Genomic DNA, 20,476 nt, shown 5'->3' with positions numbered 1-20,476 from the left:
ACTTTAGTCTAACTTTTCTAAAACCTTATGACTCCATCACAACAATTGTAGAGCTTTCTGATTTCACGCCAACTCTTCTAGGACCTTCATTCTTCACTTTAACCCATCTAGAACCTTCTGACACCAACATAACCCTTCTAGAACTTTCTAATTCCATGGAAACTCTTTTAGAACCTTCTGATTCCATGGCAACTTTTCTGGAGCCTTTGGACTCCACCCTAACTCTTGTAGAATCTTCTGACTCCACTTTAACTTTTGATACACCATATAACTCCATGGTAACTCTCCTAAAACCTTCTGACTCAACATTAACTCTTCTTTTTTACTCCACCCATAGTCTTTTAAATCTTCTGACATTGCCCTTACTCTTCTTGAACTTTCTGACTCAAAACTCTTATGGAACCTTTTGATTCCATAACTTTTCTAGGTCCTCCTGGTTCTTAAACCTTCTGATTCCACTGTAACTCTTTTTGAATCTTCTGACTGCTCTAATACTTCTAGAACTTTCTTACACAACACTAACTTTCCTAGCACCTTCAAGACCTTCTCACTTAATGGTAACTCTTCAAGGATGCTCTGACTCAATGCTTACACTTCAAAGACCATACTCTTCTTGCAACTTCTGACTCAGAAGTACATCTTCTAGCACCTTCTTACTCACTTGTAACTCTTCTCGCACCTTCTGACTCAACAGTAACTCTTCTCACACCTTCTGACTTAAATGTAACTGTTCAAAGACCGTCTGACTCAACAGTAACTCTTCTCGCGCCTTCTGACTTAACGGTCACTCTTCAAAGACCGTCTGACTCAAGGGAAACTCTTCTAGCACCTTCTGACTCAAATGTAACCTTTCTAGCACCTTCTGACTCAACAGGATCTCTTCTAGCACTTTCTCACTCAACCCTCAGACTCCATCTCACTTGTCTTCAACCATCTGATCCCACCCTAAATCCACTAGAACCTTCTTTCTGTGCTTCATTTCTTCCCCTTCATCATAGTTTCCATATATGCTTCCATTCCTTATTTCCAGGTTTCTAGCATTTTACAATTCTATTCTAGTTTGTCTGATTTCTTTGCTTCTAATTATGAATGATTTCATGTTATCCCTGCTTGCTTGTACTTTAAGGAGGAGCCCTTAACAATTCTTTATAAAGCCTTTCATTTTTCCAGGTTCCTAGGTCGCATGTTCTCCACCTTCCTCTTATTTAATTTTTAGATGTTTCTGGTTTTTATTTTCTGCGCCAGCGTCTTTTTTCTCCAGCGTATTCCATGCTAACTATTTCCCCTGTACTTACCACAATTACTGGAAACGCCCCAGTAAATCTATTCAGTACTTACATCCAAACCACTTCAGGCTCCTGTTTGCTGTGTAAACACTGAATTACTGGTTTTCTGCAGCCAGAGATTCAGTCATTTTTATAAAGTATATGTGTAAAGAATTGATCGTTTAAACAGACTTTATTCACTTTCAATCACATTCACTTGACATACATTATACAAAGCAGAACAGGGTCAAAGTTAATTGGTTTGAATTGATGTTATCTAAACTTTATTTTGCATCACATCGTTTCATTCAAAGTATTTATTTCAGTTGCATTGCTTGTTACTACAACTTTAATTTGAACTGGCAAGATGTTCCTACAGTGTATGTTTCTGATAAGTGTTGGGCCGTAATGGTACCACACTGTATGTCCAATAAAGCGAAGTTCAAATAAAACATTGTGGTGAAAGTTGAATAAATTGAGACAAAGCATTTTTTCTACATTGTCAGGATAAAGTGCCTGAAGATCACGTCCCCAGATCTCAAAAATTCAGAACCCTCTTCAACAGTTTTCCATTCAGTTTTGATCTACATACTGAACATGGGAATATGTACAGAGTTCAGAGCTCTCAGCTCTCGTCTTTGTCCTCATGTGCTTCCATCCTCCGCTCTGGATGTCCAGCGAAGCATAACACACATCACCTTCTCCAACCTGCAGCCGATTTCAAAATATTTAGCTCTCAGCGAGATTTTATGAAGCTGTACTGCTCGACAGTTTTACAGTAGAAGGTAGAATATTATATGGATAAAACAGATTGTTTAATATGTAACTAATGAGTCATTTCAGAATAATACTTCCATTATTTTCATCAACGTAGATCCCTAAAAAGGAATTATTTCACCCAGAGTCAGGTGCTAATGTCCACTTGCACCACTACAGGATTTGCAATGTTATGGTTGCACGCAATCATTATTGTACATTCACATTGTTTGTGTTGATTATGTAGATAGTATATGTGTTTTTCATTATTTTGAATTGAGACCAACACCAGAAATGGTCACAAGCCCATAAAAGAAACACTGCGGCAAATCATGTTTCTCCTTGTATGTTTTTATTACCTTCTCACGTCTCTGACTCCGTTTCTTCTCACACTTTTCTTCACCAGCTTTATATTTGGCTGTGAATGTAAAAATTCAGAGCATGATGTCACATGTGAACCAACAGCAGTTGCCTGAGGAAAGCTGAAGTTCTTTAAAGTGCTTCTTATGGGCAGACATGGCCATATGTCTTTGTAAAGTGCAGGGACAATGCCCAGAAAAATGAAAAAACAATGCATAACAACCAGATCTTTGGTTAGACGCTAATAATGGTCATTTTCAATGGCTCAGTAACCACTGCTACACCTTTTTAAAAGTAGTTTTACTCTCTGAGTTCTGTACATTTATTTTCTAATGGTTCAGTGTATAAAATTAACGATAAATATATTGGGTTTTGACATTGCCGCTGTTAATTTATAGAAATATAATGTCCATTCATCCAAACAAATGTTTATTTCATAGATATTTGTGTTTATTTAAAGGTTGTGGCTGCTATTATGATGTGTCAGAATAACTACATAAATGAGTCAAGCTGTAAAAATCTGCATCTCTAAGAAAGTAAATGACTAATTTAACAGATGTTTGCCATCATTGAGAAAACACACTAGTACTGTTAATTAGTGGGTTTAGCCTATTTATTTATTTATTTATTACAGTGTACCTGTTGTGTGACTCACAATGCACTTTGAACCTACAGCTGATGTGATCTACAGTGTGATTTGGTGTGGTCCTTGTAGCTGATTAATGAACTCTTAACACATCAACAAACTTATCAGTGAAGCCGCAGTAGCGAAACATCCGAATGCATTGAAGGAAATATCTTGTGACTTAATACAGGAGATGGTAGGAGTTCCTCAGAATGGCTGATGTTCTATGGAATTCCCTAAAATGCAAATTATCCTAGATTTCGGTCACAGCTGACGAGATTGAGAGAGTACCTGTAGTTGTGTGTCTGTAGATGCAGCACACACAGGTGGAGGACAGGAGAACACACACAGGACACACACTGACCAGCAGCTTCCAGCAGACGCTACAGTCTGATACAGGAGGGGTGGAGGGGGTCTGGGAGAGGTTGGCACAAGGAACGGTTGTGTCTGCTGTAAAAGAGAAAGTCAAATCACATGAAGTATCGGAGGTGAGCTTTGGTAAAAGTGGACACAGACAATTCAAAGTAACTAAAGGGTCAAGGCAGAGCACTCTACACCAGTGTTCTGAAGATTTCACCCACAGGCTGATGCTAATGTCCACTTGCACCACTACGGGATTTGCAGCGTTATGTTTGCATGTTGTCAGTCATGAATATTCACGTTATGTCATCTCCAGCTTAAAGCCTGATATTTGAGAACTTATGAGTTACTGTACTATGGTGCAGTTTTCTACCTGAACATTGTTTAAAGATTTTAAATTATGAAAGGGATAAGGTTAAGCAGATTAATATTTTCCCCAGAACTTTAGCAAGAGCAGTCAGTGAGAAAGTTATTAAGGGTGGGCAAGAGAATCAAATAAACTAATAAAACATGCCAAAGTGTCAGAAAGCTACATTTCTGAATATTGTAATTAGATATGAACAGCCATTTAAAGAGGTGTGAAATGGTACAATGTCTTTACAGTGGTGGTGATGAGGACCAAATGTAGGCATTTTTATTTACTATCCAAAACCACCAGTTAACCAACGTGTCCCCGGGATGTCTCAATGGAATGATAATGATGGAAAAATATGGGAAAATCTGAATCCACCAGTTTCACCACTGTGAATAATTCTCAGTAAGTTCTCTAAAATGGAACATCAAAACAACTCAATGAGTTTGTTTACATGTTTATCATTTAATTATGCACGTCCAAAAATCTGTGGATTTTCCCACAGTGGAATTCCTACAGTTTCATAATACGTTTATCTCCTTAAGTCATATTGCTGCGTTCACACGATGGCATTGGAATACTGTCAATCTGTGCCTTGTAGCATATGTGGCCATGGTGACAGTGTTACCATTGGAATGGATGATCATAAGAGGAGAGCTTTAGCAATGTGGAGTCCACATTTAAGGGTAACTAAAAGACTGGAGGATGCTGAGGGATCTTAGACTTCAACAATGAGATGTTTGGCATCCAGTTTGGTCAATGACCAGAGTTGGTAATTGAACGAGATTGAGAATGTTCTGCTTACCGTTGCAGTTAGCAGGGCATTGCCATTGGCAGTGGTGGAATTTACAGTGGTTCATGGTTCCATTGAATACATCAGAATATCTGGTGCGCTGTCGTCCGTCTACCATCAACATCTAAACCAGCATATGGCTGTTGTCGAAAGAAAACCTCTTATCTCCAATTTACTTCCAATGTAAGTCAATGGAACCAAACTTTGTTCCAAGTCATTTTGGGCCATAAAGGGTAACAGGAACTTTCAAATTATGTCAAAAACTGAAAAAAATAAAAAATGGACACGCAAGGTTTTTCTTCCAACAACAGCCATAAGGCTTAGCATTTGGGCCCTAAATTCAATCCCTCACTTTATATATACTATAGATTAACAACATATAATTAGGCTATAGTTCAGTGTAACTATTAAAACATACTCCCTAAAACATTAGCTGACCTCATTAACTACACAATCCAATTACGGTGTAAGTCATCTTACCTACAAGAGAGATTAGAGTGGTTCTGTTCCCAAACTGGTAAACATTCATTGAATTAAGTCCACATTCTTCTGTAACTGTTGTCTTATATATAGCACAGTAGTACAGGCCCATGTCTGATTCTGTGATGTTCTTAATCAGTAGGCCGAAGCTTTGAGCAGAGGCGTCCCATACGAGATCATAATGAGGATTTTCACCTTGAACTAACTTCATAGTGTGTATAATGAGAGGAGGTTGATTCTCATGTGAGCAGTTCTTAAACCAGGCAATGTATGATCCAATAGGCAATGAACAATCGCAGTAGACAGTGACGTTGTCTCCTTGCCTGATCTTCAGCTCCACGTGTGCTCCAGATATTGCATTCTGCCTGAAGAAGAAAATGCCTGGGAAAAAAAATAACATAAAAAATGAGCAAACATAAAAAAAATTAGAAAAGAAGAAGAAATAGACGTTCAGTGAAGAAACATAGTCAGCACAATTAATGACAGGTCAGCACAAAATTGACAAAAATGTACATCGTATAATAAAATCCGATAAAATAATACTAATTTCAATGTTACAGTCGTGGTCAATTCTTATACAAATCCTAGTACAAATGGTAAAACTACTAAAACTTCTACATACTCATGGGCCAAAAACACACATAAGCCTTTCAAGACCACAGAAAGTTACATAAATATTCATAAAGGCTTATTTCAACAAACAACACTGCTTTAAGAAAGCTGTGCAAATGACATATCACCTATTTTAATGGGGGCGTGTTGAGTCTTTAAGAAGGTAAGAAGGTTGTAAAATGTTGTGCAATGAGTGGCTATAAAAGTTTACTTACATAAAGTGATGAGAACGGCTCCCCAGCTCTCCATCTCAGATACTGCCTTTAGGTTGCAGGTTGTGGTGAAGGTCTTTGACACTAACGCCTATTCTACAATCTGATTGGTCCACCTGAGTGGAAAACAGACCAAATTCTGGTTTTCACGTGCCAATGAGATGCGTGCAAAGTGGCCGATAGTTCACCATTTGTCACGTTTTCTTGGTCTTTGATGTGCATGTACTTGCACCTGATTGATTCATGTCACTGGAACATTTTTTGTCTCACCTTCCTTTTGTTGAACTTGGTGGTAGTAAGTAATAAAACCAGAAGACAACAAATGGAGTAAGCTATTTTAAGTCTTTAATAAAAATGCAGACATTTAGCACAAAACAGAAAAAATGGAATTTGACCTTATTTACTTGACCATCCATCAGTATAGTGTTTTTAATTGTACACAAATAACATGAACACATCTGGGGGTGTGAAAACGTACCCACTGTCCAGTTTAACTGTAAATAGTAGCGATAAGAAAAAATGGTTGTATCTGAGTGATGAAAACAAACGAAATGTGATCATTTAAAACTGAAAAACAAACACAGGCAATTCAAATTAAAATCAGATTAAAAATCCAGATTCCCTGTTTTGACTAGACCTAAAATTAGATACATGTTGTCTAAATGAGGACAGTAATTAAAGGCTGTCAATATGCAGTGCTAATTTCCTTTTTCATGTTGGAGTGCAGATGAACTCTGCTAGTCTCAGTCACAGGAGACAATTATGTTGGCATTAAGCTGCATCCATTTCGGAATACGTTGGAGTGATGAAGCTCAATTTAACATAACTGGGATGAGTTGGACGGATGAAGCTCCCATAAACACCTCTTTGGTGAGGTAGAGTGATGAAGCATCATTGAACACCTTTAATTAGAGTAGATGAAGCTCCACTGAACAGCTTTGCAGTGACTTTGAATAAAGCTCCACTGAACTGCCTTAATGATGAGTTGATTCACCCAACGCCATTGGGATGAACTTGAGTGGTGAAGCTCCCATGAACGCCACTGAGGGATTAAAGGTATGCAAAATCATTGGCCACCTGTGGAATGAGTTAGAGAGATAAAGTTCTTCTTTTGGGAGAGTTGAAGTGATGAAGCTCTATTAAAAACATTTTGGAAGAGTTGAAGTGATGGAGCTTCACTGAACACATTTTGGAAGAGTTGAAGTGATGAATACCCATTGAACACTTTTTGGAAGAGCTGAAGTGATGAAGCTTCATTGAACACCTTTTCGATGAGCTGAAGTAATGAAGCTCTATTGAACACCTTTTGGGAGATTTGGAGCGATGAAGCTCCATTGAACACCTTTGGGAGAGTTGAAGTGATGAAGCTCCATTAAACACATTATGGAAGAGTTGAAGTGATGAAGCTCCACTGCACACCTTTTGGGACCGTTGAAGTGATGAAGCTCCATTGAGCACCTTTTAGTTGAGTTGAAGTGCTGAAGCTCCACTGAACACCGTTTGGGAGAGTTGAAGTGATGAAGCTCCATCTTGCTCCACCTTGGAGATCAGTTGGGGTGATGAAATTATATTGACAATCATTGGGATGGATTGGAATTATGGAGCTCCACTGAACACTTTTGCCTTGAGTTGGAGCAGTGAAGCCCTTTCAATACCTTTTGGAATAAGTTGGAGTGATGTCGCTCCACTGAAACTCTTACTCCAGTAAACACCAGTGGAATGAGTATCGGAGTGATGGAACTCCGGGAAACATACTTGGTGTCAGTTGGATTGATGATGCTCAGTTGGACCTCTGAGTTGGAGTAATGGAGCTCCACTGGACATCTCTGGGATGAGAACGCCGTAAAATCAACTAGTCATCCAGTCAAGTGGCAAAGAGCTGACAGGTCCATTAGAATGGATGTCATATATTAGGACCACTTGCAATAGTAAAACTGATCTGGATTCAGGCACAGTTGATGTAACAGGCTTGTTATGTGAGGCTCCCATAAAATAAAGGTCAGTTTAGTGCAGCTCTGAAGCAGAGTGATGGTGTTTGTTGGGCAGAGTGCAGCAGGATGTCAGATTTCCTGTGTATAAGCTGGCGGACGGGGTTGTGTACGGTGGTCTGTATGTACAGAGACATGTGTGTGTTGTGGGTTTACTCAGAAACTGAAAGTTGCTTCTGTTTGTCACTTCGCGTTCATGAGGCGGCCGCCTCTGACCACAAACGTTTCCATGGCTTTGCGAATGTGTAGGTGTGATGCACAACTCTGAGCAGATACAGTTTTGTGTAAAAAGTACGAGACCACCTTTCATTTATTTAATTCCCAGTCAAAATTTCCTCAGGGACATGTTTTTTTATATTCTTCAGGCAGTTTTAGATGTGACATATTCCACGTGCATGACGAAAGTGAATTACCAATGAAAATAAGTTCAAAAATGATTAAAAGTTACGGAGAAAATGTGATAGACCACCAGCACTGTCCCCATCAGAAAAGCAGCACTCATAGCTTTCAACTTTGAGAAAGAGGAGAACATTAAGCTCAATTGGACTGACCACCCCAGGCCTCGACATCACTGAATGTGTGGGATTACTTGTCAGATCATGAAAAGCAGAAAGTGCAACCAACTTCTAAGACTGAACTTTGGAGGCGTGGAAAACTATCCCTGCAGATATCGGAAGCTATACAGAAAAGCAAAGTGTGGACACAATTGATCAGAGCCATGGTCACGTTTTGTCACTTTAATCAGGCCTGAGAGTTTTGTCTACACATTGCAGGACAGCTTTGAGGTCATTCAGTTAAAGAAAGTCAGCTAGCAGTGGCCTGACGTGGCCTGAGCTGCATGGCCTGGTTGTGGTTAAACATGGCTGAGCTCTGTTGTTTGTGCACTCAGGGTTTAGTTATCTGATGATCTCTATGTGAGTGAATGGACGTTCACGGCGTAAACCTCCTTGTATGTTTGTGGTTTGTGAGCCTGCGTATGTGTGTGTTGTTAACCGCGCTAAGAAAGCTGTGGTTTGTATTCAAAATGTAAAAAAATCCCCTCGAGGATAGAAATGCAAACACTTGTGTATGTATGTGCGTGCATGAGAGGGTTCAGTAGGCCACAGTCATGAAGTGTATCAGGGATTCACTAAAACTCATCCATACAAAGTCATCAGATTATCAGATTAAAGTCCTGCACCCTCCAAACTCAGCAACCAGCAGCCTTTATCCATCATCCTCAAAATCATCATCATCAGTGCCATCATCTTCATCTTTATCACTGTCAGCATTATTAGTGATCTGCATCGTTGTCATCATCATCATCATCAGTGCCATCATCTTCATCTTTATCACTGTCAGCATTATTAGTGATCTGCATCGTTGTCATCATCATCATCATCAGTGCCATCATCTTCATCTTTATCACTGTCAGCATTATTATAGTGATCTGCATCATCATCACCATCATCATTAACATCATCACTATAATCATCATCATCATCATGAGTGCCATCATCTTCATCTTTGTTATAACTGTTAGCATCATTTTAGTGATCTGCATCATCATCATCATCATCATCATCATCAACACGGCCTTCATTATCACTACAATCATCATCATCATCATCGTCAGTACCTTCATCACCTTTGTTGTCACTGTCAGCATCATTGTAGTGATCGGCATCATCATCATCATCATCACTTTAATCATCATCATCATCATCATTATAATTATCATCTTCATCTTTCTCATCACTGTCAGCATCATTATAATGATCTGCAACATCATCACCATCATCATCATCATCATCGTCATCATCATCGCTATAATAAAAATCATCATCATCTTTACCACTATTGCCATTATTATTGCCAACATCATTATAATTATATGCATTATGATTAACGTCATTACCATCATTGTCTTATCATAATCATATAATTATTATCACCGTTATTATTATCGCTGCCGTTGTTCTTTGTTTGTGGTTTATACTCAGTCTAGTGCTCAAAAGACCAAGAGGTCACCTCCAGTCCACTTTGAACGAACATTGTTTCCAGTAAACGGTGTCAGTCACATGACATTCGGTGCATGTTGATAGCGAGAACAGACTGCTTGACTTCAGTGAACTAATACAAACATCTAAACACGCTATAGAAGGTAAAGATGATGTGCCATCATGATGCTGTGGGACGATCTGGTGACCCCACTCTGATCATATAAAACGTTTAAAAAGTGGATTATGAGTTCATGCACTTTAATCAGGCCTAACCAGTCTCCTGCTGTGAGAGCTGAGCTGCAGAGCTGCAGCTGTGGGTTTCCTGTTTGTCCGTGCGTATGAGAGAAAAGGTAACCACAAATGTTTCCATGAGGTTCTAGAGCCAGGCTGTTTTCTTCTGTGTCGGCCGACTGTAGTATAGCCATAGCAGGCCTGTTCTGGGACACAAGCTCTATTGTTCAAGGGTTGCTCACTTTGGTAAAGATAAGATCCACATAAACAACGTCTGCATGAAGAGGCGTTAGGATTGTGGTTAAAGCCTCCAACTCTGCTTACAGCTCAGAAAAAACACACAGGCATGAATCTAAGCCTGAACGTAACCCGTACCTGCTACTCTGAGACCTGATCTGACCGGGCCCAACTGGTGCTGCTAAATTTGCACAAATTCACTCGCATGCACTAATGTCAGACACAGAGTTACTGAGCTTTATTACCAAGAGTTTCTCTGATGATGCAGCAGTGACGGTGTCTGCATACTGAGGGGTGTGTGTGTGTGTGTGTGTGTGTTTGTTGTGGTCAGTTATGTTTTCTCAGAAACTAAAAGGAGCTTCTGCTAAACTGAACGCTTCTGCTCATCTGTTTATGGCCGTGTGCAGACCGCCTCAACCACAGACGTTTCCATGACTATACCTACGTTTGTGTGTGTGTGTGTGTGTGTGTGTGTGTGTGTGTGTGTGTGTGTGTGTGTGCTGCAGAAAGACCTTTATGAGGCCACACAGCACTTTTGTATTCTTCATTATCTCATTGTCACTGTAAATCCAAACTGGTTAATAGCAGTTACTGAAGAATTCATAGTAGACCCTGAATAATTCAGTCAATACTACATTATTCACAGTGGATACTGAATTCATAGTAGTTACTGAATAAGTAATAGCAGTGACTGAAGAATTCATGGTAGATACTGGATAATTAATAGTACTTACTGCATATTTTTGGCAGATATTGAATAATTCATAGTACACACACACACACACACACACACACACACACACACACACACACACACAGTAACACACGGACACACACATTTTCTAAGCTGTTTCCCCCGCAGGGTCGCGAGTGGCTGGGGGGGGTGTATGTGCTGCAGCCTATCCCAGCTGTCACGGCGGAAGGCAGGATACACCCCCTGAGCAGGTCGCCAGTCCATCACAGTGCAGCATAATTTAAGTTATTATCATGGTAGATTCTGAATAGTTCGTGGTCATTACCATATGAGAAACCTTACGAATAGTAGCTGAATAATGTATACTGGGGCTTAAAGGGTTGAAGGCCGTCCAAAGCATTGCTGTGTAAGTGGTCTGAGCTGTAGGGCCTCATTGTGTGTTTCCTGTGTATGCGCATATATGTGTGTGTGTGTGTGTGGCAGACAAACCACAAATGTTTCCATCCCACTTCAGAGCAGCGTTTGTCTTTGTCTGTGTGTTTTGTGTGAGGGACAGTTTCTATAGGCAGGTTTGCTGCTGTAACTGTAGAAAAAACATACGCAGGAACCTGTTTATGCATGTATGCATGGTATGTATGTATGTATGTGCATGTACAGTACTGTGAACAAGACAGAGACCCTAATTTCCAGTACAAGTTATTCCTTTATCAGTGTCTGAAAAAAGAAATTAAATATATGATAGACATATCAATAAAACAGAAATTTAACAGAAAGGCCACCAACTAAGTCTAATATCAGATGTTTCAATGATGATTGTTTCCACTGTCTACCTCTATTCCAGCTTCCATTCTTTTCAGGAGACTCACTTTCAGTGTCTCAAAGAAATCTGCAGACACACCCGTGAAGGTCAGCCTTAGGAGATGGTTTAGCATTTTTATAGAAATGACTGAATAAAACATCAGTCATATATTTTCAGTAACTCTTTCTAATGACATCCAGAATTACTCACTGCGTTTATAGTATATTCACCAAATATAATGAATGAAAACTTTTACCTTAGAACCTTTAGAACAGGAGTTAATTGGGATCTGTTATTATGAGGTGTTACCACGTCTTCTTACGTGAGCGATGATGCGGACGAGATTTCTACATGCTGTAGGAAATGTGGTTCTGTCTCTGTGTTTGAAAAAGATCAGCAGGGTTTTGTGGACGGCTTCAAGTGGGTGTGTTTATACCGATGCAGCTCTTTGAGGTTTATCTTTGCTGAGGTTCCTTCAAGGTTGTGGTGAACACAGCCCAGAGTGCATCATCTGCATGATTCAAATCAGTGAGCGGTGTGTTGGTCGGAACTGGTCCAGGATTTTGACCTGGACGTCCATTACGGGGAGATAACTAAGAGTACTGTTGCAAGCACAGAGGCTGATGTGTAACTTACTTCATGAACTTGTGTTCAAAACTCCCCCACGTATAGGTTGGGCGTGATAAGATGTGGCTCGTGGTTTTACCCTGGAAGCACTTGATCAGCCAAGAATGCATGTGGTCTGAAATGCATGTGGTGCTCCTTTAGTTTGGTACTGGAGCTACGAGGTGATTACACAAAAGTAAAGGAAGGAATCTACTCTTCTCCCATTACACCGAGTGCGTATGCATGCACTCAATAATCCCATCATAACTGGATTTCTGCAGTTATCTGATTATTCAAAACAGGCATGTAAACATCATACCACCATCTAGATATCCGGTCAAGAAATCTGATAAAGAGATTTCAGCTCGGTAGTCAGATTTCTCAGTGCATGTGATCTGATACAATTTCTATTGGATTTCTCAGGTGGTGGATGTTGTGAGATGGAAGCAAAACGCAGTTGGAGCAATGCTGAAACTAAAGGATTTGAATATTCATCATCTAGATTATGTAAATTCATTTTTTCAGGTAAAGCGGCACAGTGTTTAATAAAAGGCCACGGTATGAAGTTTGAGTATTACATTAGGTTCACGTCACGTCTTCTTCTGTGAGTTTATTGGCTGGTTGCAAAGCAGAAATCCGATTACTGCCTGACTCATGTAGACCTGGAGTTCCCCGTTATCTGAGTACTCAAGTGCATGTAAACGTGTTGATCGGATCACTGACGGAATCTAATTTTCTGCAGGTATCGGAATATTATGTAGATGCACTCAGTGTGGTGTAAGGCAAGGCACTGCACTATGAACACTTTATTAGTCCCTTTCCATTTACAGCATTTGGCTGATGCTCTTATCCAGAGCGACTTACAGTTTGATCACTTTACACAGGTAGGCGACAGGAGAGTTAGGCGTCTTGCCCAAGGCCTATATTGATATAGCGTAGAGTGTTTACCCAGGCAGGGATCGAATCCCAGTCTACAGCGTCTACATTCCTTCTCCATTTCTTTTATTCTACCTCATTAAAAATGGCTCAGGGTTAATCCAGCAGGCTGTACATTGTTAGGGAAAGTGATGTTTGCTTCTATTTGTCTAAAGTCCTGCCCAGCTTCGTCTTTTGTCTTTGCCTGGTTACCCTTCCTGTTTATGCCTTCTTTCATGTCTGATGTCCATATGCATTTGTTTGTTTTGTTTTTTCTGCTCCGCCCTTCAGTCATGCCCCTTACCTGTGTCTGGTCTGTTGCTCCACCATATGATTCATCCCTGGTGTTCCTATTCTGTTCATTCCTCCCTGTATTTATACCACTTCTGCTTTTCCTTCTTGCTTCTCCTTGTTTGTGCTTTATTGAGGTGGGATCCCAGTGAGGAGGGGAGAAAACAACGGAACGGTTGCCTGGAACAAATACACAACACCCAGAAGCACAGGTAAAAAAACTGCTTAGGACGACCGAAGCATGACACGTATGTGTTTTGTGTGCTACTTTGTTCTCTGTCTTTGCTGCAGTTTGCCACAGCTTCCCTCCCACTGGTGGATTCAGTCCTACTCAGGTGACCAATCAGGAGAAATAACATCAGTGGAGGGGAGGAGGTTCAGTATTAAGATCCTGCAGAGACAAGTTGGCAGGGGGGCTGCCATACACCATCCAGGTGCTCTCAGATTTTAGAGCTCATGCTGGCTGCTCTCCTTTGGTGCATATTTGCACATTTTGCCATGTAGTCTGCTGGTTTATTTGTGAGTGTATCTTGTATATTGTTGCAAATATGTGATTTTAATCACTCTCTCCTTCCACCACACCTTTCACAACCCCTACTCCCCTAGACTCATGCTGAGGGTCTTGCATACAGAGATTTCTCTAGATTCCTTGAATATTTTAATGATATTATGTTCTGTATGATGATGAAGCTATTTACTATTTTACATTGAGAAACTTGAACTATGTATATATATATATATATATATATATATATATATATATATATATATATATATAAATAAACTATTATACATACACACATAGATACTTATGTAATGGTTGGGAGTGAGGAGGTGGACGCATGTGCTGAGGTAAGCAACGTTTATTAAGGGCAAATCCAGGGTCATAGTCAAGCCAGTCCAGTGTCAAACATCCAACACGGAGAGCAGGAGGGACAGACCAAACACTATGAGAATACAATACATCCAACAATTCAGACAGTTCAGACACAGACCAGTCAAGACAAAGGGCAAACACAGGGTTTAAATACAACAGGGCCAACAAGGGATCACAAGACACAAGGGGAAACACAGGTGGGAACAATCAGGGGTGGAGTCACTAAACAAGGGGGCTGGACTACAAAACCAAAACAAAGAACACACGGGCTAAACCAAAACACAACACAAACACATGCACAGGACTGGGAGGGGCCAATCATGACAACATACATACATCTGCATTTTGTTGATGGCTCCATTATTTGGTTGGTTAAAACCTTGTGCCGCATCATGAATATTTTAGGAGCAGAACTGTGTGCAGTTTTCATATTAGGCTGCACTATATGATTCTGGAGAATGAGCAGGAGCAGCCTCCTCATCCCTTTTCAGGCATTTCAACTCTCAATTAAGCTGAAGTTAACTTATTTTTCTCTGGCTTCTTGTTCAAATTTTCCTGTTCCACCTTAATGGTTCATATATTTGGAAGATACCATAAGAGGCAGTTAATGATCATGTGAGAAGTTCCTAAACCACACAATGTATGATTCAAAGGGTGTAACACAGTCTCTCTTTTGGATCTCATCTCCATTTCTGCTCCAGTGGTCTTCTTCTGATTAGATGATCTGAGGTCAGTTTCAGATGGAAATGTAATGGCAAAACCATTAAGAACCATTAAGAAGTGGTCTGAGCTGCAGGGACTTTTTGCTGGTTTCAGTGTGACTGAGATCTGGTGATTTTATGCATTGAGGCTCAGTCATCCAGCATATACAACAAGTCCACAGATCTGTCCTCCTTAATAACCGATCACCTAATTAACCCCTTAACAAGCCAGTTTTATTACACACTGCTATAACCTGGGTGGCATGGTGGTGTGGTGGGTAACGCCGTCGCCTCACAGCAAGGAGGGCCTGGGTTCAATTCCCCGGCTGGGTGACCGGGGTCCTCTCTGTGTGGAGTTTGCATGTTCTCCCTGTGTCTGTGTGGGTTTCCTCCAGGTTCCCCGGTTTCCTATCCAAAGACATGCAGTCAGGCCAATTGGACATGCTAAATTGGCCCTAGGTGTGAGTGACTGTCTGTGTCTGTCTGTCTGCCCTGCGATGGACTGGAGACCTGTCCAGGGTGTATCCTGCCTTCTGCCCGAAGACTGCTGGGATAGGCTCCAGCACCCCCCCCCCCCCCATCAACCCCCCCTAACCCCCCCCGTGACCCTGACGGAGAAGCGGCTTAGAAGATGGATGGATGGATGGATGCTATAACCTAAGAATAGCTCCAATCGTTTGCATTGATATCCATGTAGTTACTGTATAAAAAGCCTTAATATGTAATAAGTCTACTATTTTAAGGGGTTAAACCAAGCTATTGTTTACCAAGTTGAACAACCAAAAGCAGTCACACCATAAATCAAAGTCCAGATGTGCTGAGAGTGAAATACTGGGTAGGGCAAATCTTTATCTATTCATGTTTATGCTTGGCTATGAGAATCACTCTTCTAAGCATTCATTATCAGCTAAAGAGGTTTTTGTGTCCTAGTTTCTCACTAGTGCTTTCTATTAAGTACTGGGTCAGTTTCACCACTTTAGTAAAGCAGTGGCCTGATGTGTCCTGAGCTGCAGGGCCTCATTGTGGGTTTCCTGTTTTAGCATCACTCAGTGGAGGAGGGGCGCAGCATTGTGTTGTAGCATCTGTTGAGATGATCGCCTACTTCTTTAAAACAGTGTTGATGATATTTCTATGGGTTGCACCAGGCCCATGCACAGACATGGGGGTCAGAGGCATAAGAAAAAAGGAGCAATCTGGACCTGAAATGTTATGGAATGTACAGGATATGGTAGGTTCTCTGTTTAGGAGAGATAGTCTAGTCATGTTTCAGAGGAATGTAAATGTAGGGTAATGGGTCTTTCCCAAAGCCGCCTAAAACTATGGTGTGTTTTGCCAGAACTGAATTCTAGTAACTCATAGATGCATCTAATGCAGTGGTCACCAACCCTGGTCCTGGAGATCTATTCTCCGCCAGAGGGTTGGTGACAACGGATCCAATGGGTTGTCCACTATACCGTCCAACTACTAGATATCAGTAAGTCATAAACATCTTTAAGAGGCCCAGGTTGTCTTGTAATACTTTGTTGAAGATCTATTTTCATGTATGAAAAAATTGGCTTAGTGAGTTGTTAGGTCATTATTGCTGACATTATTTGGTCTTTGTTCAAAATAACCACATTATGGAACATATGGTTTCTCAGAGGTATTATCAATGCTTTATTGGTGGGATTTCCAACACTGTAGTGATGTGTGCATGCATGATAGGGTGAATTAACTCAAACGAAATCTAGACGGAGCGCACAAGTGAAATAAAGCTCATGTAACTTGAGCCAACCATCTCCCTGGATGAGGTGAACTGAGCCTCATGGATTTTGAACAATAGCAAAAGGTGATATGCACCAACCAAGAGAGCACAAGTACAGCCTGAGGGCAAAAGGGCAATAGCTCCCTTTGGTCTTCTTCACAGGTGAAATCCATAAATTACTTGACCTAAATTAAGTGGGCTTAGCAAGAGGAGTAATCCAGAAATACAAAATCTCAGTGGAAATGAATTTATTGTCGACATTCCTTTAATATTGGCCTCAATTTGTCACTCTCCATGGTGCTGAAACGTCTGCTGATTCTCTTATTCACTTGAAAATGTCTAGTATGGTTACTAATATTAGTGTTTTTTTTTTTCTGAAGAATTTATTGGAGTTTAGTCTAAAAAAAAACAAAGGAAAAATTAAGATCAGCAACCTTTTCCGATGAGCACTGTAGTGGTCAATTTTGTCATCACTTGTACTTATCTAATCACCTGTGGCCGGTTATGGAGGAGAGCATTCAGCATGTCAGAGACACTTAACGAATGTCTGGTGTAGTGCCCATGTATATGTAGTCAGTACCATCTCAGCTCCCCCAGCTACATCTGAGGGGAACGTAACCGGATGGTTTTTAAGCTTCCACAGTGGTTATGGGTGCAAAGCAGTTTTGCCAGATGAACCACAACAATCACCAACATTGCACCAAAAAACCTCGACTGCTCTCGAAGTCATTGGGCCTCATTCACAAACCATTCTTAAGAAGAAGTTTCTTCTTAAAACCCAATTATGCTCACAAAAACTTACCAATGGTTTCTTATTTGGGGTTTGTTCTTAGGTAGGAACAGAATCTCCACTCAAGAGCACGATGTTGTGACTAATTCTGTGCCTTGAGAACACGTCATGAATCTGATGCGGTCTGCTTCTCAAGAACAAATTTACGAAAAAAAATCAAGCTATTGGAGAATGAGGCTCATTGCTGTGAAGTCAGTTAAGTAAGTACTGAACCAGTTTGATTAATCTGCTTGACTTTTATTTCAGAAAGTAATAAACAAAAAAATGACAAGATCAAACTAAAAATATTAGAAGAAAATTGTATCTGAAATGCACCTGAAATTTGTTCAGAAGTAAAACAATGCAGTTACCGTTTGAATTACAAGTACTTCAGTTCTTTAATAAAGAAACGATAAGACAATGAAGAAATGATAAGACTCGGTAAAATAACCTTGTGAGTTTAAGAAACTGTAAACTGTCGACCTCTGAGTGGTCCTACATTCCACCAGTTCTGACCTCAGAATATGTACTGAAGTCACAGCTCTCGACTTTCTTCTTCTTCAGACGTTTCTGTCCTCGGCTCGGGAGATCCAACGCAGCATAACAGACCTCTTCTCCTTCCGCCTACAATCAGTTTAAAGACAGTTTTACTCTTGCATAACTTTTCTAAATATGAAATGTACAGAAGAAAAATCTGTTAATGTTAATAATTCACCTCATTTTTTCTTTGACTATTTCTTCGGTCAGTTTCTTGCTGATCAGCTTTGAATTGTGCTGTTGGGAAAATAAAAACAACCTGGTCATATCATCTCACCTTTACTTTTAGTTTGGTAATCGAAAAACTCAATGACTTGTTCTCATCTCAATTACCCCAAATCCCAAATGCCGACTGTCCTGTCATGGCCTAATATACTGCTGCTGTCAGAACAAAACCTCGTATCTCCATTTTTGTCATTTTTCAGTTTTTGACAAAATTTGAAAATGTATGTTGCCCTTTACGTTGTGTGTAAATTTCATGATGAACGGACCAAAAGAAATGACCTAAAATGACTTGGAAAGACGTCTGGTTCCATTGACTTCCATTGAAAGTAAAGTATGTTTTTTCCTTCTCTGGAAAACTGGTTTACTTATTCTTAGGTTATGGAAGTGTGTAGGAAAAAAGGGCTCTGGTAGGTCTGGTAGGTTGTAATATCTGTAACGTGATGGAACAGCAGACGTCCCCTTATATCAACATGCACCTTTACAGTGCGTTACATTTCCCCCCAAAGCTACATCTATACGTCCACTCCATTATTACTCAGTACCTACATAATAACTACACAGGAACTGCCCACTTACTTTACAGTGTACACTGCACTACAGGAAAGTTCCTGTGTAGAAGCCACTACAGTTATATAATTACATAGACTATACTTCTGTATACATCTTCAGTAGTTACATTGTTATTGCATATGTTATTCAAGTGTAACTACAGTTAGACAATTTTATCAAATATGTATAAATGATGACAAAATAAATCCTTTTGACAATAAAACCATTTTTACAATTGAAAATAAACAGCAATTCACTGATTAAGAGGGGGGCTAGAAATACAATGGAGAATAAAGAAAGCTAGTGGAGCACCTGCCGATCTGTTCTTCCTTCCTCCGAGTTACTGACTGTCCACCGGTCCGGCCCAATACTGATGGATGTCCCACCCTCAAGTCCCCCTGTCCCCCTGATTGACCAGACTGATGGAAGTTTCTGGAACGCAGCTTCTCCACTACAGATCACATCCAAATCTATATGAACTCTAATTGTTTCCACTGTTGATTATACACACCTGAATATATTAGAACTGCGTGGATGTAAAATTGACTTTTCAATGTTTAACTTATAAGTTGTCTGACCAGTGGTAGGATGGTCCCCCCTTTAGATGTGAGTCTTGGTCCTCCCGAGGTTTCTTCCTCCTCCAGCTCTGAGGGAGTTTTTCCTTGCCTCAGCGCTCACGGGGGTTCTGTATATTCTGTATATTATGTTCAGTGTTTTGTCTGATTCTCTGTGCTGTGATTCCCATTTTTGTAAAGCTGCTTTGTGACAACATCAGTTGTAAAAAGCGCTATATAAATAAATTTGATTTGATTTGATTTGATCTGTTTCTGTAGATGCAGTGCACACAGGTGGAGGAGAGGAGAAAGCACACAGGACACACACTGACCAGCAGCTTCCAGCAGACGCTACAGTCTGACACACACACAGGAGGGGTGGAGGTGGTCTGGAGATCAGCACAAGGAACAGTCATGTCTGGAATAAGGGAGAAGATGGAACCACTTTAAATGAGGTAGATGGACTGAAAGACGCCCTGCTTTCAACAAACAGTGCGTTTAGATGCTTACGTCTTCTATTTGTGCCAAATTTGATCATAGCACACATTTTCCATTGTTCAACTTCTGTACAATGTGGCACAGTCCAATATACTACAATATGCTAATGAGAGGGTGTGGCAAAATGACATTCAGAGCTGCAGTACATGCCTGCTGTGGCTACTCGTTTGAAATGGTAGGAGATGCGGTACTGAATCAATGCCATTATTTTGTTTCTATGCTGTAGTAGCTTTTTGATGAGCTTTTTGATGAGCTTCCCACTTTTTAACTATAAGCTGCAGATTTTAGCCTCTAAGTGTGATTAGGCCTTTGTGGACCATGGTGTGATGCACATGGCCGTGCTGGAAGGTTCTGTGCATTCTCCAAAAGCTACAAAGAATTTCAGGGGGTGAATTGCATTTAAATTGAAGCATAAAGACTCAAATCTGGGCTCCCAAGTGGCTCAACTACTGTCTAAGCAATGG

At 40.4% G+C, this 20,476-nt stretch overlaps 1 protein-coding gene across 1 annotated transcript; it reads right to left on the bottom strand.

Moving 5' to 3' along the window:
- Nucleotides 1-1,439: 1,439 nt before the first annotated feature.
- Nucleotides 1,440-5,895, bottom strand: LOC108411570. The gene is made up of 5 exons (XM_017683202.2): nucleotides 5,819-5,895; nucleotides 4,992-5,372; nucleotides 3,298-3,456; nucleotides 2,381-2,439; nucleotides 1,440-1,973 (listed from the first exon to the last, which is right to left on the bottom strand). Exons 1-5 carry the CDS (start codon nucleotides 5,850-5,852, stop codon nucleotides 1,839-1,841), a joined length of 768 nt encoding a protein of 255 aa, XP_017538691.2. The 5' UTR covers nucleotides 5,853-5,895; the 3' UTR covers nucleotides 1,440-1,838.
- Between the last annotated feature and the right edge of the window lie 14,581 nt (nucleotides 5,896-20,476).

The sequence above is a fragment of the Pygocentrus nattereri genome, chromosome 22 (assembly GCF_015220715.1).
Source record: "Pygocentrus nattereri isolate fPygNat1 chromosome 22, fPygNat1.pri, whole genome shotgun sequence".
Lineage (NCBI taxonomy): Eukaryota > Metazoa > Chordata > Actinopteri > Characiformes > Serrasalmidae > Pygocentrus > Pygocentrus nattereri.
This window is presented reverse-complemented; position numbering and strand designations above follow the sequence as displayed.

Excerpts from the sequence above, each read along its gene's own strand:
- LOC108411570 (XM_017683202.2), bottom strand. The coding sequence starts at position 5,852 with ATGGAGAGCTGGGGAGCCGTTCTCATCACTTTAT. Across the intron at positions 2,440-3,297 it reads CTACAGACACACAACTACAG|CCAAATATAAAGCTGGTGAA; the intron begins GTACTCTCTCAA and ends TTACATTCACAG. Across the intron at positions 1,974-2,380 it reads GGAGTCAGAGACGTGAGAAG|GTTGGAGAAGGTGATGTGTG; the intron begins GTAATAAAAACA and ends AATCGGCTGCAG.